Genomic DNA, 16,833 nt, shown 5'->3' on the forward strand with positions numbered 1-16,833 from the left:
TTAATGAAAAGATTTTGCTTAACTAAACCTAAATTTCTCAAATTCCAGGTTTTATTTCCCCCTCCGTTTCCCCCCACCCTCCACAGTTTGTGGCTATCTGCAAACTGGCACATCTACACGAATCCACACTAGGACTTGCCTTCACACACCCAGGAGACAGGATCTCATCTCTTTGTGGTATCTCCATCAGGGAGAGACCAAGTCCTTCACTGGCATTTGATCTGATATGGCTTTCCTAGTAGGTGATCCTGTAGCTTCCTGTTCTCTAATTTACTCGTCTCTGGAAGTAGCTTTTCATTAACCATGACCTCAGCTAAAAGGTCTAAGGATAGTCAGGCACTAAGGACTACTCCTTCATACTGGATCTCTTCCAAAAGAAGGCTGTATTTTAAATAGACCTGAGTTTCTGTTCAACATCATTGTATGACTTGTATTTGTCAGAAGAAATGACCCTTCTAGTGTCCTTTGACTGAGTCACCTCCAGAAGAAGTAGCAGTACAGACACTGGCTGTTAAAATGTCATCTATCATTTCACTTGGGTAGGACTTGCTGCTTTGGAAAAACTCTTTCATTGTCTTCATTCTGTTTTAAAGGTTATTCGATATATAGGAATGCTACTAAAAAAATCATCACTGGATTGCTGATTGTGTCCTGTCGTCCTGTGATGTCATTACAGTGAAAAATTTTAGTAGTGTTCAGACGTGATCTGTGATGGCAAAGGCAGTCTCTGTAGGTTCTACAAGAAGTGTTTCTGACCTGAAATTCTGTCGGGTTTTTATGCAGATCGATGCAGACTTTGGGTTGTGCCTCTGTGGGACATTGTCATGACCGGAGAGTCCAGATGTGAGGCTGTGACAGGCAGGGCAGTTTTGCAGTATTTGCTTTCACCGGTATTTGAACTCCCACTCATCCTGGGACTGGGGCGTTCCTGGGGGGCACCCCTTGTGTAGATGTGCCTATGGACAATCACTTGAGGAGGAAAATGGTATTATTGGTTAAGAAGCGGTGAGTTCCTCAAGTTGTGTTGTCCATATGCACATTTACAGCATGTGGACCTTTTTCTTTTGCTTAAAAATGTTGTGGTTTATACTGATTTTTTTATACTACAACAACAGGAATGCTTGAGTTTTAGAAGGAACTGAAGGCGGGTGGATTTTCTCTCTCATTTTCTATTACGTATGTGGCACGTGAAGAGGGTGGTTCTAGTGTACCCCCACAGGTCCTACTAAGACCAGAAGTCTCTGATTTGAATGCTTGGGTATATTTAACACCTGCGGTGCAAAGGGTGTGCAGACAATGCATCTGCAGGCATACACCAGCTCCTAGTAAGTAACCTTCTCTCCAGGATAGACCATGAATAGAAGAAAGGAAGCGTGCCAAGAGTAAGGTGGTTAATGAAAACCAAGACAAAGCAGTAGCTTTTTTCTTTTTTCTTCTGGTTAAACTTGCTATTAAACTGAGAATAACGGACAATCTTTCAAGCTTTTGGATAAATGGATAAACAGAATCAATACACATCCTGTCATGGTAATTTTTTGATACACAAGTTCACTGTATTTTGTTTTTTCCAGAATCCTCCAATACAGTCATCTTATGAAGCTGAACTGATGCCGTCTGACTGGCTATGTAATATATCTGAAGAAAACAAGAAGGCAGAAGTCAGTCTTGAAGCCACGTTTCAGGTTGCCGCTGAGGTGCATTCATCATGCAAAGCTGAAAAGGTGGGAGTGGCACCTGTAGAGAGCCAGTATTCGATCCTGGAGTTTAATGGAAATCAGGCACCGCCTGTTAATAGTTACGCACCACCTTCAACTGAGGAAGGCCAGCTGGAATGTCTCACTCTGTAACTTCAGACACATCATTTCTGGTGGAAGCAGATGGAGCACTGAATTTGTCTCCATTACAGCCTTCTGACATTCTTTGTGCTGCCGATCCCACTCTGTCTATAGAAACTGCTGCTGCTGCTAAAATACTACAAGAACTTCTGACCACACAGGAAGCAGATGAAAAACGGAGCAAAGAACCAGATCACCGCCCAGCTGAGTTCTCCCTCATGTTTTTTCAGGAAGAATTGTTCAGTCCAGAGCAGGTAAGGGGAGGTAAACCAACATCTTTCTTGAGCTAACTATATTTGATAGTAATGCTAGGGTCTGGACCGGTAGCTTTTCAATATTCTTGCCTGCTTAAGAACTGAAGGCTTCTTTAATTAAGCTTTTAATGTACAGTGAAGGGTTTGCTTGGTAAAACAAGATATAAAAAAGAAGACGGAATGAAAAAGTATCCCATGTTTCCCATGTTAATGAGCATGACATGTGTCAGCCTGTTGGCCAAGTTAGGGTGCTCATTTGCATGGGAAACATGCGTAGTGCAGGTGTGTTCGTGGTGATGAAGTGGATGCTTTTTTAGGTTGTAACATACCATCTTTAATCTCCAACAAAGAAGAGTATTTTGAGAATTGCTGCTGGAGGCAGATTTTTGCTTAAATTTAGATAAACGGTTAGATTGTTTCTGATAAATAGTTGTAAGTTCTGTTTTCTGTGGAAAGTATAGTTTATTGACATTTGACTGGTATAAAGCATCTTCATTGGTTTATACTTTGTGGTGTACAACAAGTTGTAATTGTACTTCGGTCTACCTGTACCTGGTCTTCCCGGTATGTAAAATTGTAAGTCTCATGAGGGGTGAGGGGCATTCTAGATGTTACTCTGTTAAGGCAGCAAATGCGTGCTCTGCTTTTTGTTTTGTTTTGTTTTGAAAACAAGGTAAGCTCAGGAGATTGACTGCATCTGTTTCTGCTGCATGAGACCTACCTTGCATGTAGGCACTCAATCTCATTTTTGTGTGTGCATTGAAGCTACTGTCTTATTGTTCTGTCGGTAGCTTGACGCCTTCACTGAAGTTTCTAGATCGGAAATCATCAGCTGGCGCAAACCTCCCGTTGTTGCTTTCAGCGTTATAAAGATTAGTATCTTCCTCTTGGGTATCTTTCTAGAAAGGGGTGTGTATCCTGATCAAGCCTCTGCATAGCTCAAGCCTAGACTAGACCGTTCTGCTCAGTACCGTGTAGGGAAGAGCACATCCCTGTGCTAGTGCATAGAGTTGGCAGCACTCCTTAATTGGTGCCCACTCATTATATTAAGTGTTGACCGCACTTTAAATGTTGTCAGTTTTAGAATTTTGGAACTGCATTTTTAGAATGATAGGTTGTCCCTTGTTGAAGGCCTTTGGAGTCCGTGACCCGAACTTCCTTGTCAAGAACTGGGGGAATTAAGCACACGAACCACGTAGTTGTTTGGGAGGGAGGTTTTGTATATTTGTGAGAATCCTGATGTTGGTCCTGGACTGTAACGGGTTAAATAACTGGCCTCATTTTTTGAGCAATTGAAAAGCAATTCAGGGACTGTTCAGCGTTTTGTTTGACAGATTCCCTCTTTCTGTTAGAACTACTCTTCAACTAGTCTCCTCCTCCCAAAGTCGGGAGAGGGAAGGTTAACTTTAACACCCTACTTGTCCAGAGCCTGGGGTCATGGCAGGTGCAGAACTCTCCAGAGGAGGCTTCGGTGCCTGTACTCCTCACATCAGGCTCCAGCACAGTTTTCTTCCTCATCCCTGAATCTGGAAGCACTCAGGCTTTCAGTGGCTGTTGGTACCATGTGTTTTAGAGCAAGCTTATGACAGAATAGTGGGCGTGCACAGAAGACCGCTCTATTCCTCTCTACACAAGCAGAGGGGGAGCAAATTCCTCCACTGTTCATACAAGAGCATCAGAACAGCTCTGCTGGGTCAGATCAAAGGTTTGTCTTGCCCAGCGTCAAGTCTCAAAACAACAACTGTAACCTGATGTGTAGGGAAGAGCAAGAACAAGGAGTGCAAACAGAGCAGGGCATTCCTGCTTACACATTCCAGCTACTTTCAGCCGGAAGACTTGCGATGATACTGTGTACTTCATCTTGGGTTTCTGCTCTGTGGACTGAAGTCAGCCCTTGAAACTGTCGGTTTTAGCATACGGGACCTTTTGACCAAGCTGGTACTGTTTTGTTTTCTGTTTCGTTCACAGTATTTCCCAGCATTTAATTACTCTTGTGACCAGCACTGAGCCTTGAACTGTCTTCCTTGTAGAAGTAACAGTTTAGTAGAAACCTGCTTTATTCTGTTTTCCCGATTTCCTAAAAGACAGCAAATTAAAGAGCAGCTCTTTACATGAAAAGAGTTAGTACATTCAACAGTTCAGATCCAGCGTTGTCCTCTCAGCCTCAGTGAATTTCTGTCCTAGACTTTTAGAGGCTTTGGCCTTCAATGGGCACCTCTTATTCCACTCCTACTCCTAAGAAATGTTTTATTTTCTTCTTAAAGTGGAAATAGAACATTTCTGTAATGCTTGATCAAGAGGAATTTGCCTCTGATTTCGTTCAGTCTCCTTGGCAGCATACCTATGTGAAGGCTGAAACGCTTGCTTTCTTTGGGGAAGGTGAATCCAGCAAACCCCGTTCATGCGAGTTGCTAATTTTAGTACCTCAGCTTCCCATCATGGTTCCAGCTGGGTATAGGTATAGTCCAGTCAGTGTCTCGTAAGTCGTGTAAGTAGTGAGATGCAGCAGTTTTGGCGTTTTTCAGTAACTGAAGTGAAAAGGCAAAACTTTCACGTCTGTCAGCTTTGGTAGCTTTGCTTGATTCTCTGCCAAACAATGTTTTGGACTCTGAAGTTGCAGAAGTATTAGACCTGAGTGGAGGGTCTGTCCACAGGTGCGGTGAATCCATGGTCAGAAACATGTTCGCTTAAAAGACCGAACAATAAAAAAAAGGGATAGCTTGGGAACCAGACTTGTGTGGGCTAGGCTGATGCTGTTAGGATGAAAATGGTATTATTACCTATTACATTAGATTACTGAAGAGTTGGTGTGTAAGATTCTATAAACACAGTGATAAAAAGAAATCTGAAAGGGGTGCTGTGCAGTATGACTGCTCTTCAGTTTCCACACACGCAGCTGTAAGGGTTAAAATTGGACACAGCATTGGAAGTACAGGTTCACCAGTGAGGGGGAATGAAATTTCCTCAGTTTGCTGGCCACGCTCGTCCCGGTGTAGCCCAAGGTGTCGTTAGCCTTACTGGGCACTGCAGCATCCCCAGGTCCTTTGCAGAACTGCTAGTTAGAGTGTCTAGACTACTTTCACCACGTATGCTAGTAACAGTTTCTTGATAATGGTTATCCCAATATGCATGTTACTTGTTTTTTCTTTATCAAACACTGCAATTTGGTATCTACATCCCCTGCCTGGTATTGCTTTTCATTAGTCTCTTCTTTTTAAATAATGAAGTTTGCAGAATTGTTTCTAGAGCAGTTGTCCGGTGGAATATCCGGTTTAGAATGCTGACCTGAGAAATCTTCCCTTCTCTCACTACTTGATGAAGGCTGCTCACTGATTTTTCTAGAACTTGCTATTATGGAAATGTCACCAGGAATAGAGAAGTCATCATCACTCGTGAGACTTGGATTCTAGCTGGTGAAGGTAGTGACCTACAGCCTGCCTGCCTTCTTTGTTTTTGTGCCTGGGAAGGAGTTGTGGTTCAGACATCAGACAAAAGGCACTGCTAGCCACGTGTTTTTCACGTGGCCTTGTTAACAGTACTAAAGCAATACATCCAGACAGCACATTTCAAAGAGGAAAAACCGAGTCAAATGGGTATCCAGCAAGTGCAGGAGGTGTGTGGGAGGGAACTAGTTCTCCCTGGAGTACTCCATTACTGTATTTGCACAGGCCTTTTTGAATGTTATTATACAACTTTGTCAAGCAATGTATGTGTGTTTCTATTGATACGTATACACATAGCCTGTTATATACTCAACATTGAGTAATGACAGACTCAAGGTGGTGAGCATGATTTTTGGAAAGACTATCTTATTACCAGGTGTGACCTCTTGTCTTCTGTAAACTCACACATAATGGTTTTCAAAAGCTTTTTTTCCCCTTAATAGAAGGAAACATTGCAGGCTCTGAGCAGTCATTCATCTTTAGGTTATTGATGTATAAGATATTTGCAGAAGAGATGACTATTCTAGAACAGGTGATACGGTGAAAATTTTTCTGTCTAAAGGTAGATTCCAGGTGCTTAACTTTGGGCCTGTACTGCCTCAGTGAAAATGAAACAGAACTTGGTTGTCCGGGTCTTTTTTTTTTTTTTTTTTTTTTTAAGCTACAGGTTTTTGCCACATGATCATGGAAATGTACCAGTTTGCCAAATGGTTGCCTGCAAAATACATGTAGAGCAGCAGCAGAGGGCTCTAAAAAGCAAGCAACACGTTGTAACTTAACGTCTTAACGACTGGATGGGGTGGGGTGAGATTCCCAACCAGAAATGTGTGGTTCACGTGTGGTTCTGCATCACACAGCTCTGTCAAGTTGAGCTAGATCTGTCGTTATTATTACACGTGCTGGTAAGAATGAGTGCACCTATATTTCTTCTAGCTTATTTCTTCTAGCTATTTTAATAACTGAGGGAAAAGTTCAGACTGTGGGGACATGTACCCTAACTTTGTGTATTCTAGTTTTCTGATCTCATATTTTGCTTAATATGATGTTTTGTAAGAGGTTGTTTCAATTTAGCAACCTTAATTCTGAGTTAAAAACACTTACTATGTCAACTGTCTAGGCAGTGTTCACCACCTGTTAGATGCCCTTTTGGAGTGGAGAAGAATAGCTTTTATTTTGTTTTATTGGTTTTATATTAGTTTTATTATAAGATAACATTGAGTGATCTTTGGTTTTATTTCTTTTGGTGTTGTGTTGTGTTTTTTTAAGGAGAATACTAGTGTTAAAAGTGAATCCAGGACATCGGAGACAGAAGAGAGACAATTCACTTCAGGAGCTGAGCCTGTGAACGAATCTGTAGAACAGACAGATTCATCTGTAAAATCTTTCTCCTGGAAAAGACGCAGTTCAGACACAGGCAACTCTCTCGGTAAGAAAGATTCTACGTTTTCTCAGAGATTACGGTGACAGCTACTCTGAAACTAACTATTACAGAAAGGGGAGAGTAGAAGAATTGTTGTCTGCCGTGTAAATACCTCATTGTTCCTTCAGTTAAAATACTAAACTTGTACAACCTCTTAGTGTACTTATCAACACACTTCAATAGAGACATGTATGCTAATTACTCTGATGTGGGAAAGGGTATAAATTATGTAAGTAAATAAAACTTGAAGTTCTGGGAGTTGTGCCAGAAACCTGGATGTCACAATATTGAGATTAAGTCCATAGACGTGTTCGCTGGAGGGCGACAGTGCTGTGAAGGAAACACTGAGTAATGAGGTAACTATGGAAGTTCCAGGGGCAAAACCCACCAAACTGATGAAGCTAGTGTAGAAGTCTGAACTCTTTGTCTCAGATCACTGAACACATTGTACCAGTCTGGTAGTGTCCTGAAGCACATGAGAAAAACAAGCCACAGAGTATCTGAGGCTAAAAACTTCACAAATCTAGTAACTGAAGGGAAAACCTAAATGTCCACAGATTAGAGAGACGTAAGAGGACACAAAAAGTACTTGGGATCCATTCTAGAGGGGAATTTGGTTCAGCCTGCAAGTCTCTAAGAAGCTGTTTCCCTCACAGCTGTTCATCAAAGAGCCGATGGTGGGGTTTGAAGAGCTGTTGCTCACTTCAAAGGGTGGTTTCTAGATTCCAGATCATGATGCTAGTTAATAGTTCAGCTCATAATGCCCATCAGTTTCAAACATTTAAGTAAGGAATAAAGTCTTTCTGTCAGGAAGCTGAGAAAAAAGGTGGGATGCCACCTTGAAAAAAGACAAGCTTTTGTTTAAAACACATAATCAAGAGTTCTTGTTCAATTACTTCCTGGTATCACAGATAACTAGCAAACTTCTCAGCTTTCATATCTGAAGCAAAACATTTGCTTAACGTGCCAGTTGTAAAGTTATGTACAGGAACATGTTGGAAAGCATTCCCATGGGATTGTTCCACAGGGATGAAACACTGTTATGCTAACGCTAATTAGCAACGATTGGCATAGTCTACTCTCTGGGAAATGTGACGGTCATCCAGGTCTGCATTTCCACTGTTGTACCTTTGGGGCTTGGTGTGCGTGTTAAGGGTAGAGATAGACAGCACACCTGAGCCAAACGTGATCAGGCTCAAGCTAGCCCAAAGTCAGTTGGGTGCATGATAGAAGCCTCCAAGCTGGCATAGCCTGTCGGCTGCATGTCAGCTGTAAGCCTGAAGCAGGCAGGCTCAAGTGCAAGCTGACTTCTGCTGCTCTGACTACACCTTTGTCTGTCAGCACCTCCTGTCCTCTGTGAGACTCTGGAAACAACTTCTTTTTTAATCTCTCTGTGCTAAAATGCATCACGATGATTTCCAGGTGTTTCTTGGCAACTTGCCCTCTGAGTGTGATGGAGTCCTCTCTGTTTTCCTGTTTTCCTTTGGGCACTCCTTTGCAAGTTTTCTGAGCCTGCAGTTTGATACATGCACCCTGCTGTGAAAAAGGCTCTTCTTCCATCTATTTCAGTAGGCTGTTTTTTTCTATGTTAATGTCACTTTTCTTTAACATCACTTTTCTTTGTTACGTGGTGACACCACGTTCTAGATACCACACAGCGAGAGCCAATATAATGTGGTACATTTCAGTGACTGGGAGCAGCTCTGAGCCCAACCCGAGCTGTTAATCTGTAAAAACGCACCAAGAATCAAACCCGCCTTTGTGGAGAAGGCATTGCTTCCCTCCAAAGAGTGGACTGGACTTCTTTGCATTTCACAGCTGTTCTGTAGCAAGAAAAGACAAGCGTCCTTTCCCTAAAACACCGTCCCCAGGGTTTCCCTCCGTAGCTGCCAGCCCATCTCTGCAGCACCATAAATCACTGAGATGGGTTATCTGCTTCCTTCAAATGGAAAACCAATGTATTTAACCAGCCTTCTCAGCTAAATTCTAGTTTACCAGTTTTAAGAACATTCTGCCCAGCAGAATCTAGATGAAAGGTGTCTCTAGTTCATTGTCCTGTCTCCAACAGTGTCTTCGGCATTTCTGTACCATTAAGCAGAAAAGGCCTCAGTAACCTTCAGTTGATTTTTAGAGTCCCTTTTTGAAGCTGTGCAAACATTTAGCATCCACTGTGGTTTTTGTAAGTTAATGTCATTAATGCAGATTAACTACACAGCGGGTGAAGAACCCTCCTCTTCAACTACTTCTGAGTCCTCCCGGGAGCCAGAGTCTGCTACAAAGGGTGCAGAACTTAACTCGGCGCTAAGATACATCATTGCAAATGATTACGGGCTGTGTCATCTGTTCCCTTCCCACTCTTTTTCTTGAGAGGCGATGGGTATGGTGCTCTAGCTCCTGCCGTGTTTATCACACGGAGGTGCAAGGAATAGGTCACCTTTCAGGGACTGCTTTTTTTCAGCCCCAAGCTCACTCTTAGGACATAGATTTGAAGGTGCTGATGATGCGTCTGCTTTTCCCACTACTTTCTAGCTGAGCTTGTCTGTTAAAATGGGAGTTTTGAAATAAATCTGTCCGCTTTTGTTGGCAGCATACACACTTGTAACAGGAGTCCTTTTGGACTTCACAAAGGATTAAGAGGAACTCTGTAAATACTTTGAGTCTCCTTCCCCATCTCCTCTGCATTGTGCTCCACAGGCACACTCAGCTCGTGAGCACAGCTATACTGGACCTAATATCTGTGGCTTGTGCTTCCTCTTCTAAAAGAGCACGGGAGAAGGACCAGATTCTGATGGGAGGAATTTTTGTTTGCAGCCCGTCTTTCTGGAAATAGGCATCTCAGAATGGAGCAGGGGGCATTTGTTACTTGTGGATTGAAGCATTTAAGCTGATGCTGAGACATTAAGCAAAAAATCTTTCTTTCTCGATGGCTGACCATATATTTTCTGTGAGTCGTCTAGTCCTGCAAATAATCTGATGACTTTCTCTGACTTTTTTTCTTTTTTATGCTGCAAGGTGCCCTAGACATTTACCACCCACTCCCATGCCGCTGCAGTTGTGTCACTGTGTGTTCTCTCTCATTCCCTCCAAGGTAAATAGATTTCTAGGTGCAATTGCTAAGGGCAAATCTTCATTCAGGCAAGGTCTCCCATGCTGTCATCTGTTCCCTTGAACTGTTTCCTGCACCTTCCAGCCAAAAATACTGTTAATGTTCATTTAGTTTTCCTATCCGGTCACAGTGAGATCTCTTCCTACAAAGGTGTTAAGAGTTAATGTGGGGACAGGCCTGGCCCTGAGCTCTTGAACATCTGTGTGAAGCCCAAAGCGAAGTTGCTCTCGGGAGTCCGAGCGGCAGCTGCTTGCTCCAGCTCAGTTGCCATTACCTTGACGTCATTATATATTCATTGAAGGCATTTCAAATTGCCTGTCCTGGCAGTCTGCTCTTTGGGATGAGTGGGTGTCATACCCTGTGTCTTAACTTGCCATAATTTAGAGGTGCATTGTTACAAGCCCCCTCATTTCTCCATCCCTATGCGTTTTCAAGATGTGTTCCCAACAGAGTCTGCTTTGGCAGGAGACAGGTGTCAGAAAGTGCAAAAGTGGTGCCTATTGGGCAGGAACTTTGTAGTACAGAGAACGAACAGAGGCTGGAAGATGTGAATGTGTTTGTTTAGAGGTTAAATTTCTTGTGGGTGATGTTTGCAGTGGTAGCGCTGTTGTGACTTTATCGGGGTACTTGTTCACTTTCTTGACCTGCAAGATCTGGCCATACGTGGGAAGTATCTCTGTGTTGCTGTGGATCGAGGTAACTGTCAAAAAAGGAGCCTCTTGTCTGTCCTCTCTGTGACGCCACGAGTTTTTTTCTGGGATCCTGGTGCTGGCTGTGGTGTGCTTTGAGGCAGTTGTGCCTTTTCTGGGTAAACAAAGGGATATGGCACAAGCAGGTCAGGCCTTTCTGTAGATACTGCCAGGGGCTTATAGTAATTAATGTTTGGCTTTTGGTATCCATGGTGGCAAAGGCATTTCTAAATAATACATACTGAAGAAGGGGAGCACTTTTCTTATAATCTGCTTTGGGGTTTTATATTTAAATTTTTGAAAAATTGGAAGAATTCCTGTTTCTTTAAACAGTAGGCCTCAGGTGATCAGGTTATAGTCTGACATTGAAAGCATATTTTATAGTACCTGATAGAAATGCAATTGCTCTGTATGCTGCCAAGGGAAACATATCCAAGCACTGATACGTACTCAGTGTTCCCTTTTCTTCCTAGATCTCCGTCTACCGGTGGATGTACCTCGGAAGCGGGGGTGCTTTCTGGAGGATGAAATAAGAGAGTGAGAAGTGGGTGACAAATGTGCAGCAGCTGCCAGCTGGATTCCCCTGTCAGACTCCAGCAGCCGTGGAGCTTTGCCCACAACAGCCACTTTGGATCATTTCAGCTGTGTTTAAAAAAAAAAAACAACAAACCCCAACAAAACACCAAAGACCACACACAAAAAAGCCCCAAACAAAACAACAAAAAACCAGCAAAAAAACCAGCCCCACACCACTCTATTTTTTGCTTTCTTTTTAACTTGGTAGGGTATTGTTCAGTAGGCCTCTTTCATTACATTTTCTACCTGTCAAGTTATAAAGCACCGAGTGGTCAGAGTAATTAATATGAAGTAATTCCTTAGCTGTTTGTATTCTTTAGATTTGGAAAGTCTGAACTTTACAGGAACCCTTAAACACTTTCTTGAGACATCCTTACTGGGAAGCAGATGGGTTTTAGTGCTCTGTTAGGAATCTGTTTCACTTATTTATTTATCTATTTAACGTTGTTGGGAGCTACAGTATGCTCGGCATAGGTGGTGGTTGGTGCTCTCGCTGTCTTTGCTTGCAGTCGTACCGTGGCCCTTTACTGGGGATCGTGTATGAAACAAAAGCATTGGAAAGTCGCAAGATTCTGGGTCTGAATGGGTCTGAGATTTCAGGAGAGCAGCTAAAGGAAAGATGAGCTAATTTTCTAAGTGATTAACCAGGAAACCTTCTTCCTTCCTGAACCAGCTCTCTGTTTCACCAGCAAGTGTATGTATGTCACAGCTGCTGATCTTTTACGTTCCTGGGGAATTCTTCTGGTTTAATAATTTCCTTTTGATGCTAATGGTATCTGTAATGATAAGTTATTTATTATTCTAGTACTCTGTTCTAATTATGTCTTGAAAATATTTTTTAAACTTTTAGAGGAAGATTGTACTTATGTTGATAGCAGATCTTAAGTTTTTAATAGCTATACATTTGTGTTCATGTTAAAATACTGTTTGAAGGATAAAGGGGGCACATCCTCTACTTGTGGTGTTCAGGAGATCCATGTGGAAGAGCACCTAAACCATCCATGTAATGGCTTCATGCGTGTTCATACGAGCCAGCCCTGAGCAAAACGCACGAGAAGGGAGCAGAGAAGCTGTCAGGACCGCCTCGGCTTGTGTAGCTCCCAGCTGTGGCCGGGATGTGCTAAGGGAGCACCGGGCAGTAAGATGAACTGAGGCGAAACCTTTCCTTACAGCTTCTGTAATAAGATCTTTCTTAACCAGTAGTAACTTCTGTAATAAGATGGTTTGTAACAAGATACTACTTTTTTAAAAATAACTTTTGTAATAAGATGTTTTGTAATAAGGTATTTTAAATAAGTAGCACCTTCTGTAATAAAGATGTTTTTACCGATAGTCTTGTTACCGGGAGCAGGGTGGGATGTGGTTTCCCGTGTGTGCCCTGTTGTACCCCTGCCCAGGCAGGGTCGGCCTCAGGTGATCAGGTTCTAGTCTGCCGTTGGAAGCGTATTTTGTAGTGCCCGACAGAAATGCGGTTGCTCTGTACGCTGCCGAGGGAAACATACCCGAGCCCTGCTGTGTACTCAGCGTTCCCTTTTCTTCCTAGATCTCCGTCTGCTGGTGGACGCCCCTTGGAAGCGGGGGTGCTTTCTGGCGGTGACAGATGTGCAGCAGCTGCCAGCTGGCTTCCCTTGTCAGACGTGTAGCGATGTTGCAAGAAATGGAGCTTTGGCACGGCAACGGGTGTCGCATCGGTGTTCTCTCCGTGTTCTCGATGACCAGGGGTGAGTGTGTCACAGCTGGAAGAAACAGCTGCTTCCTGTTCCAGCGGTTCTCGCTGACACGTGTATCACCCAGCGGCCGCTGCCCGGCGGAGCAGTTCCCAGGCCGGCGGCCGCTCTTCCTTTGCACCCCGTCCCAGTTCCTGCGGGGCGGCTGCGGCAGCGAGGGGGGGCGCCCCGCGGGGGGGCGGTGCGCGGGGCTCGCGCTGCTGCGGACACTCCGCTCTGCTCGGCCGCGCTGCCTGCGGCGGTGGGTGCTGCCCTTGATGCTGCTGGGGGCTCTGGGCTCCGCTGGCACCTGCCTGCCTGCTGCCTGCGCGCCACCGCGGGGACTGCCTGCTGGCTTTTAACCCTTTGTTATTAGAAATACCGACTGGGGGGGGGTGTGGGTTTAAAAACAGCGACCAGACATCACCAGACCCACGCAGTTTTCTGAAGCTGCAGGAAATAACTCTGGCCCAGGATTTACGGCCCAGTTTCCACCCGCCCCGGCCCTGGGCTTCCCGGGCTGCAAGCACACGTTGCTGGGCCAAGTTGAGCTTCTCATCCACCAACACCCCACAGTCCTTCTCCTCAGGGCTGCTCTCCATCCGTTCTCTGCCCAGCCTGGTGTTGCCCCAGCCCACATGCAGAACCTTGCACTTGGTGCTTCTTTCCTACTTTCCATTAGATCTAAAGATGTGGGTGACCTCCCTTCTACGGGACATGCAGCAAGAGCACTATGTCAAATCAAGGTTCTTTCTCTTTGAGTTTCAGATTTTTTTCACAGATTGGTACTTGCGTAATGGCTGCTTAGAAAAGAAATCTTTGCCCAGAGGAGCCTGCTGTGTGGCCCAGCCCTCAACGAGGTGTTCAGGCCTGGACATAACTTTTAATACCAAAGTGCAAACCAGTTCTGTTTTGATGGAGTTCTGAGAGTTCTGACACCGTTTAGGTAACAGCATGAAATGTTGGCATGTGGCTGAACTTTGTTGATTCCATAGCTGGTAAATATTCCCTGGTCAGCCTTCCAAAGGTAATCTGCCCAGGGGGATGCAGGAGGCTCGGCAGCAAGTAAAGCAGGGCTTTGCAGGGTGGGGGGTGGTTTCTCATTGAACGTGTCCTCAGGGAGACTGACATGTTTGAAGCAAACGGGAGGCTGGTGGAATAGGTGCACACAGCCAGTGTGCGTGTTGTAAATAGATGTTATGATTGCTAGCCTTAGACTCTGTGTTAGCAATTACTATATCCAAATATAAAAAAATTGGAAAATATCAGAGCTGCACAACAAAGGACAGCCCTGGGAAGCACAAAAGCCGGGAAACAAAACCAGTGCATTTACAGGTACCTTAACTCTGCATCTTCGTGTTATATGGTTTGCTGTTAGATGCTGGCAAAACAGAGTGTATTACTTCTGGAAGAACTAAATTCTGCAGCAGAGTAATAATGGGTGCTGCTTATCGTATGGAGCCTTTCCCTCTTTGTAGACAAGTCAGCTAAGAAGTTAACTGTATTTGTGATTGCTTTTGCTAAAAATGGTCTGGCGCTGGAGGCTGTCCCAGTGTGCCTCCCCAGCCGAGGGCAGAGCCGTGTCTTTTTGCTACTCTAACGTTGTTCCTTACTTGATAATACCGCTGTAAGGGTACCCAGTAATTCACAAGTGGAGCTGCGACCCTTTGCAGCCTGGGATCAGATGAGAAGATGCCAACAAGTGATGTTGCAAGGTGGGACGAGTGCTTGCCCCTGTGTCTCTCTCACTTTCATGCACTCTTCAGCCTTTGCCCTCAAGATCGAAGTCTTTTGGCCAGGAGGCTCGGTGAGGCCGTGGCTGCTTCTGGAGTGCCTTGTGCTGCATGAAAGGGGAAGAGATGAGAAGCCCTACGCTCAGTTCCTCCTCCTCCTTGCTCATAGTTCAGGAGAGAGCGCAGAACCCAGCTGGAGTGTGTGCATCCCTGTAGGGACTCTGTAACCGTAAGGCTGGTAGACTTCAGAGCTTTGGGAGAGCAACTCTGAATTCATTGGGTCACAGATCTATACAACTTGCCACCAAAGGTACCACGTGATCAGTTTTCTATACAAAGTGTAATTTAGCTGTTAGGCAAAGCAGAAGTTCAGGTCTCCATCTCTGGGTCCTCAGTGGAGATGTACAGCAGAGATGCAGGAGCCTCCAGGCACAACAGTGAATTGTGTAAAACAACGCCAAGGATGCAGTTAACTATTCAGCTGACTGCAGAGGCAGACGGGCACTGTATGCCAGCCGCTCCTCGTTATTACTCTCTGTCTGCACAGCCACCTTGAGAAGACCTTGGGACTATGTTAGCGAGAGAGCTCCTCACAGACGCTCAGCATCACCTTGCCTTGTTCATGCTGCAGTGGCTGTCGGGGCAGCAGCGGGAAACCAGCGGGCGTTGCTCCAGCACCATGGCTGAGCGCTCAGTCTCGGGCTCTTCAGATCACGCCAGAGTGAGCCAGGAGTTTAGTTGAGACTTGAGAAACGAAAGCACCTGTAGACGTGCCTCTCAGCTGGGAACCTTTAGGTGACAGCTGTGTAAACCCTCTCTCGGCTTTTTCTTGTTTCAAGCTAAGCTGTTTGGCTTTGCGTTGTGGATGAGCACTTTTACAGCCAGAAAATAACAGAGAGGTTACTTGATGCTTTCTGGATGATTGCTGTGGGCTAAATGGCATGTACTGATGGTATCAGATGCACTTTAGCCTTGTGCTCCAAACGAATCTGGGAGTAAAAACTCAACTGATAAACTACAAATGCACCGCATACTCTGGCTTTGGGTTCTTGAGTAAGTTCTTTACTTAAAAGTAAACTGAGGCTCTCTAAAGAATAATTTTGTCCACATATGTTAAAACACGATGGCACCTTCTGCCATTCCACTTTCAAGAAAGGAGCTTTTTCCTTTCCCCCTCCTCCTCCTCCTCCCCCTCCTCCTCCTCTGCGGTGCGCGGCGGGCGAGAGGCGCGGGCATCTCCTCTGCCGGGCAAGCTCAGCCGGCAGCCTCTGCACTGCGAGGCCCAGCCAACTCGGGCGAGTCGCCAGAGCCCCGGCGCGGCAAAGTCCCTTCAGTCCCTTCTGGCCACCCTGTCCGGACTGCGCGGCCGGGCTGAGGAGGGGGGCGGCTCCCCCATCTCTCCCTCCCTCCAGCTCCCGGGCAGGACGAGCAAGCCAGCACCAGTGGGAAGCGCGCGCACCATCATGTCAAAAAAAAAGAAAAATGGACTCCGAGTGCGGGGTGTTCCAAGAAAAGTGGACTTCTGATTATTTTTTCAGGGAGTACAAAGAGCGAGCTGTTTGTCTGATATGCCAGAATTCAGTGTCTGCGTTCAAGGAATACAATTTGCGTCAACACTACGAAACTCAACATAAAGATAAATATGATTCTTTGGTCGGACAAGTGAGAAAAGTTAAAATATTAAGACTGAAACATGGGTTGACAACTCAGCAAAATACTTTTGTGAAGCAAAAGCAGCTCAATATATCATCACTTTGAGCAAGCGATCAAGTTGCCAAGCTTATAGCATGCGCTGGCAGAGCATTCATAGAGGGAGAATTTGTTACGTGTTTTGGTAAAGCATTTAGAAGAAGAATTAAATTATTTAAACTAACCCTGGTACTGAATTGGAAATTATAATTGAAAACCATACCTGCATTGTGGCAAAATACGTAGATACACTATTCATGGTGGGTGGGTGGGGTTTTTTTGTTTCGAATGATCTACGCAAGTGAGTAAAGTGCTTCATATGTGAAACTGTATTAGGAGTCATCTGAAAATACTGAGGAAAAATAAAATATTGTGGAGGCAA

The 16,833-nt window shown here is 44.7% G+C and overlaps 1 protein-coding gene across 1 annotated transcript in view; it reads left to right on the top strand.

Annotated features, from left to right (window-relative positions):
* Positions 1–16,833, top strand: part of LOC130153711 (heat shock factor protein 5-like) — a 28,281-nt gene extending 11,448 nt beyond the window's left edge. Inside the window, exons 5-8 of the mRNA XM_056348956.1 lie at positions 1,572–2,089; positions 6,799–6,958; positions 11,221–13,044; positions 13,811–16,833. Of these exons, the coding sequence (XP_056204931.1) occupies positions 1,572–1,847 (276 nt within the window). The 3' untranslated portion in view covers positions 1,848–2,089; positions 6,799–6,958; positions 11,221–13,044; positions 13,811–16,833. The remainder of the gene's footprint in view (positions 1–1,571; positions 2,090–6,798; positions 6,959–11,220; positions 13,045–13,810) is intronic.

Source organism: Falco biarmicus, chromosome 8 (assembly GCF_023638135.1).
Source record: "Falco biarmicus isolate bFalBia1 chromosome 8, bFalBia1.pri, whole genome shotgun sequence".
NCBI classification, from domain to species: Eukaryota; Metazoa; Chordata; class Aves; order Falconiformes; family Falconidae; genus Falco; species Falco biarmicus.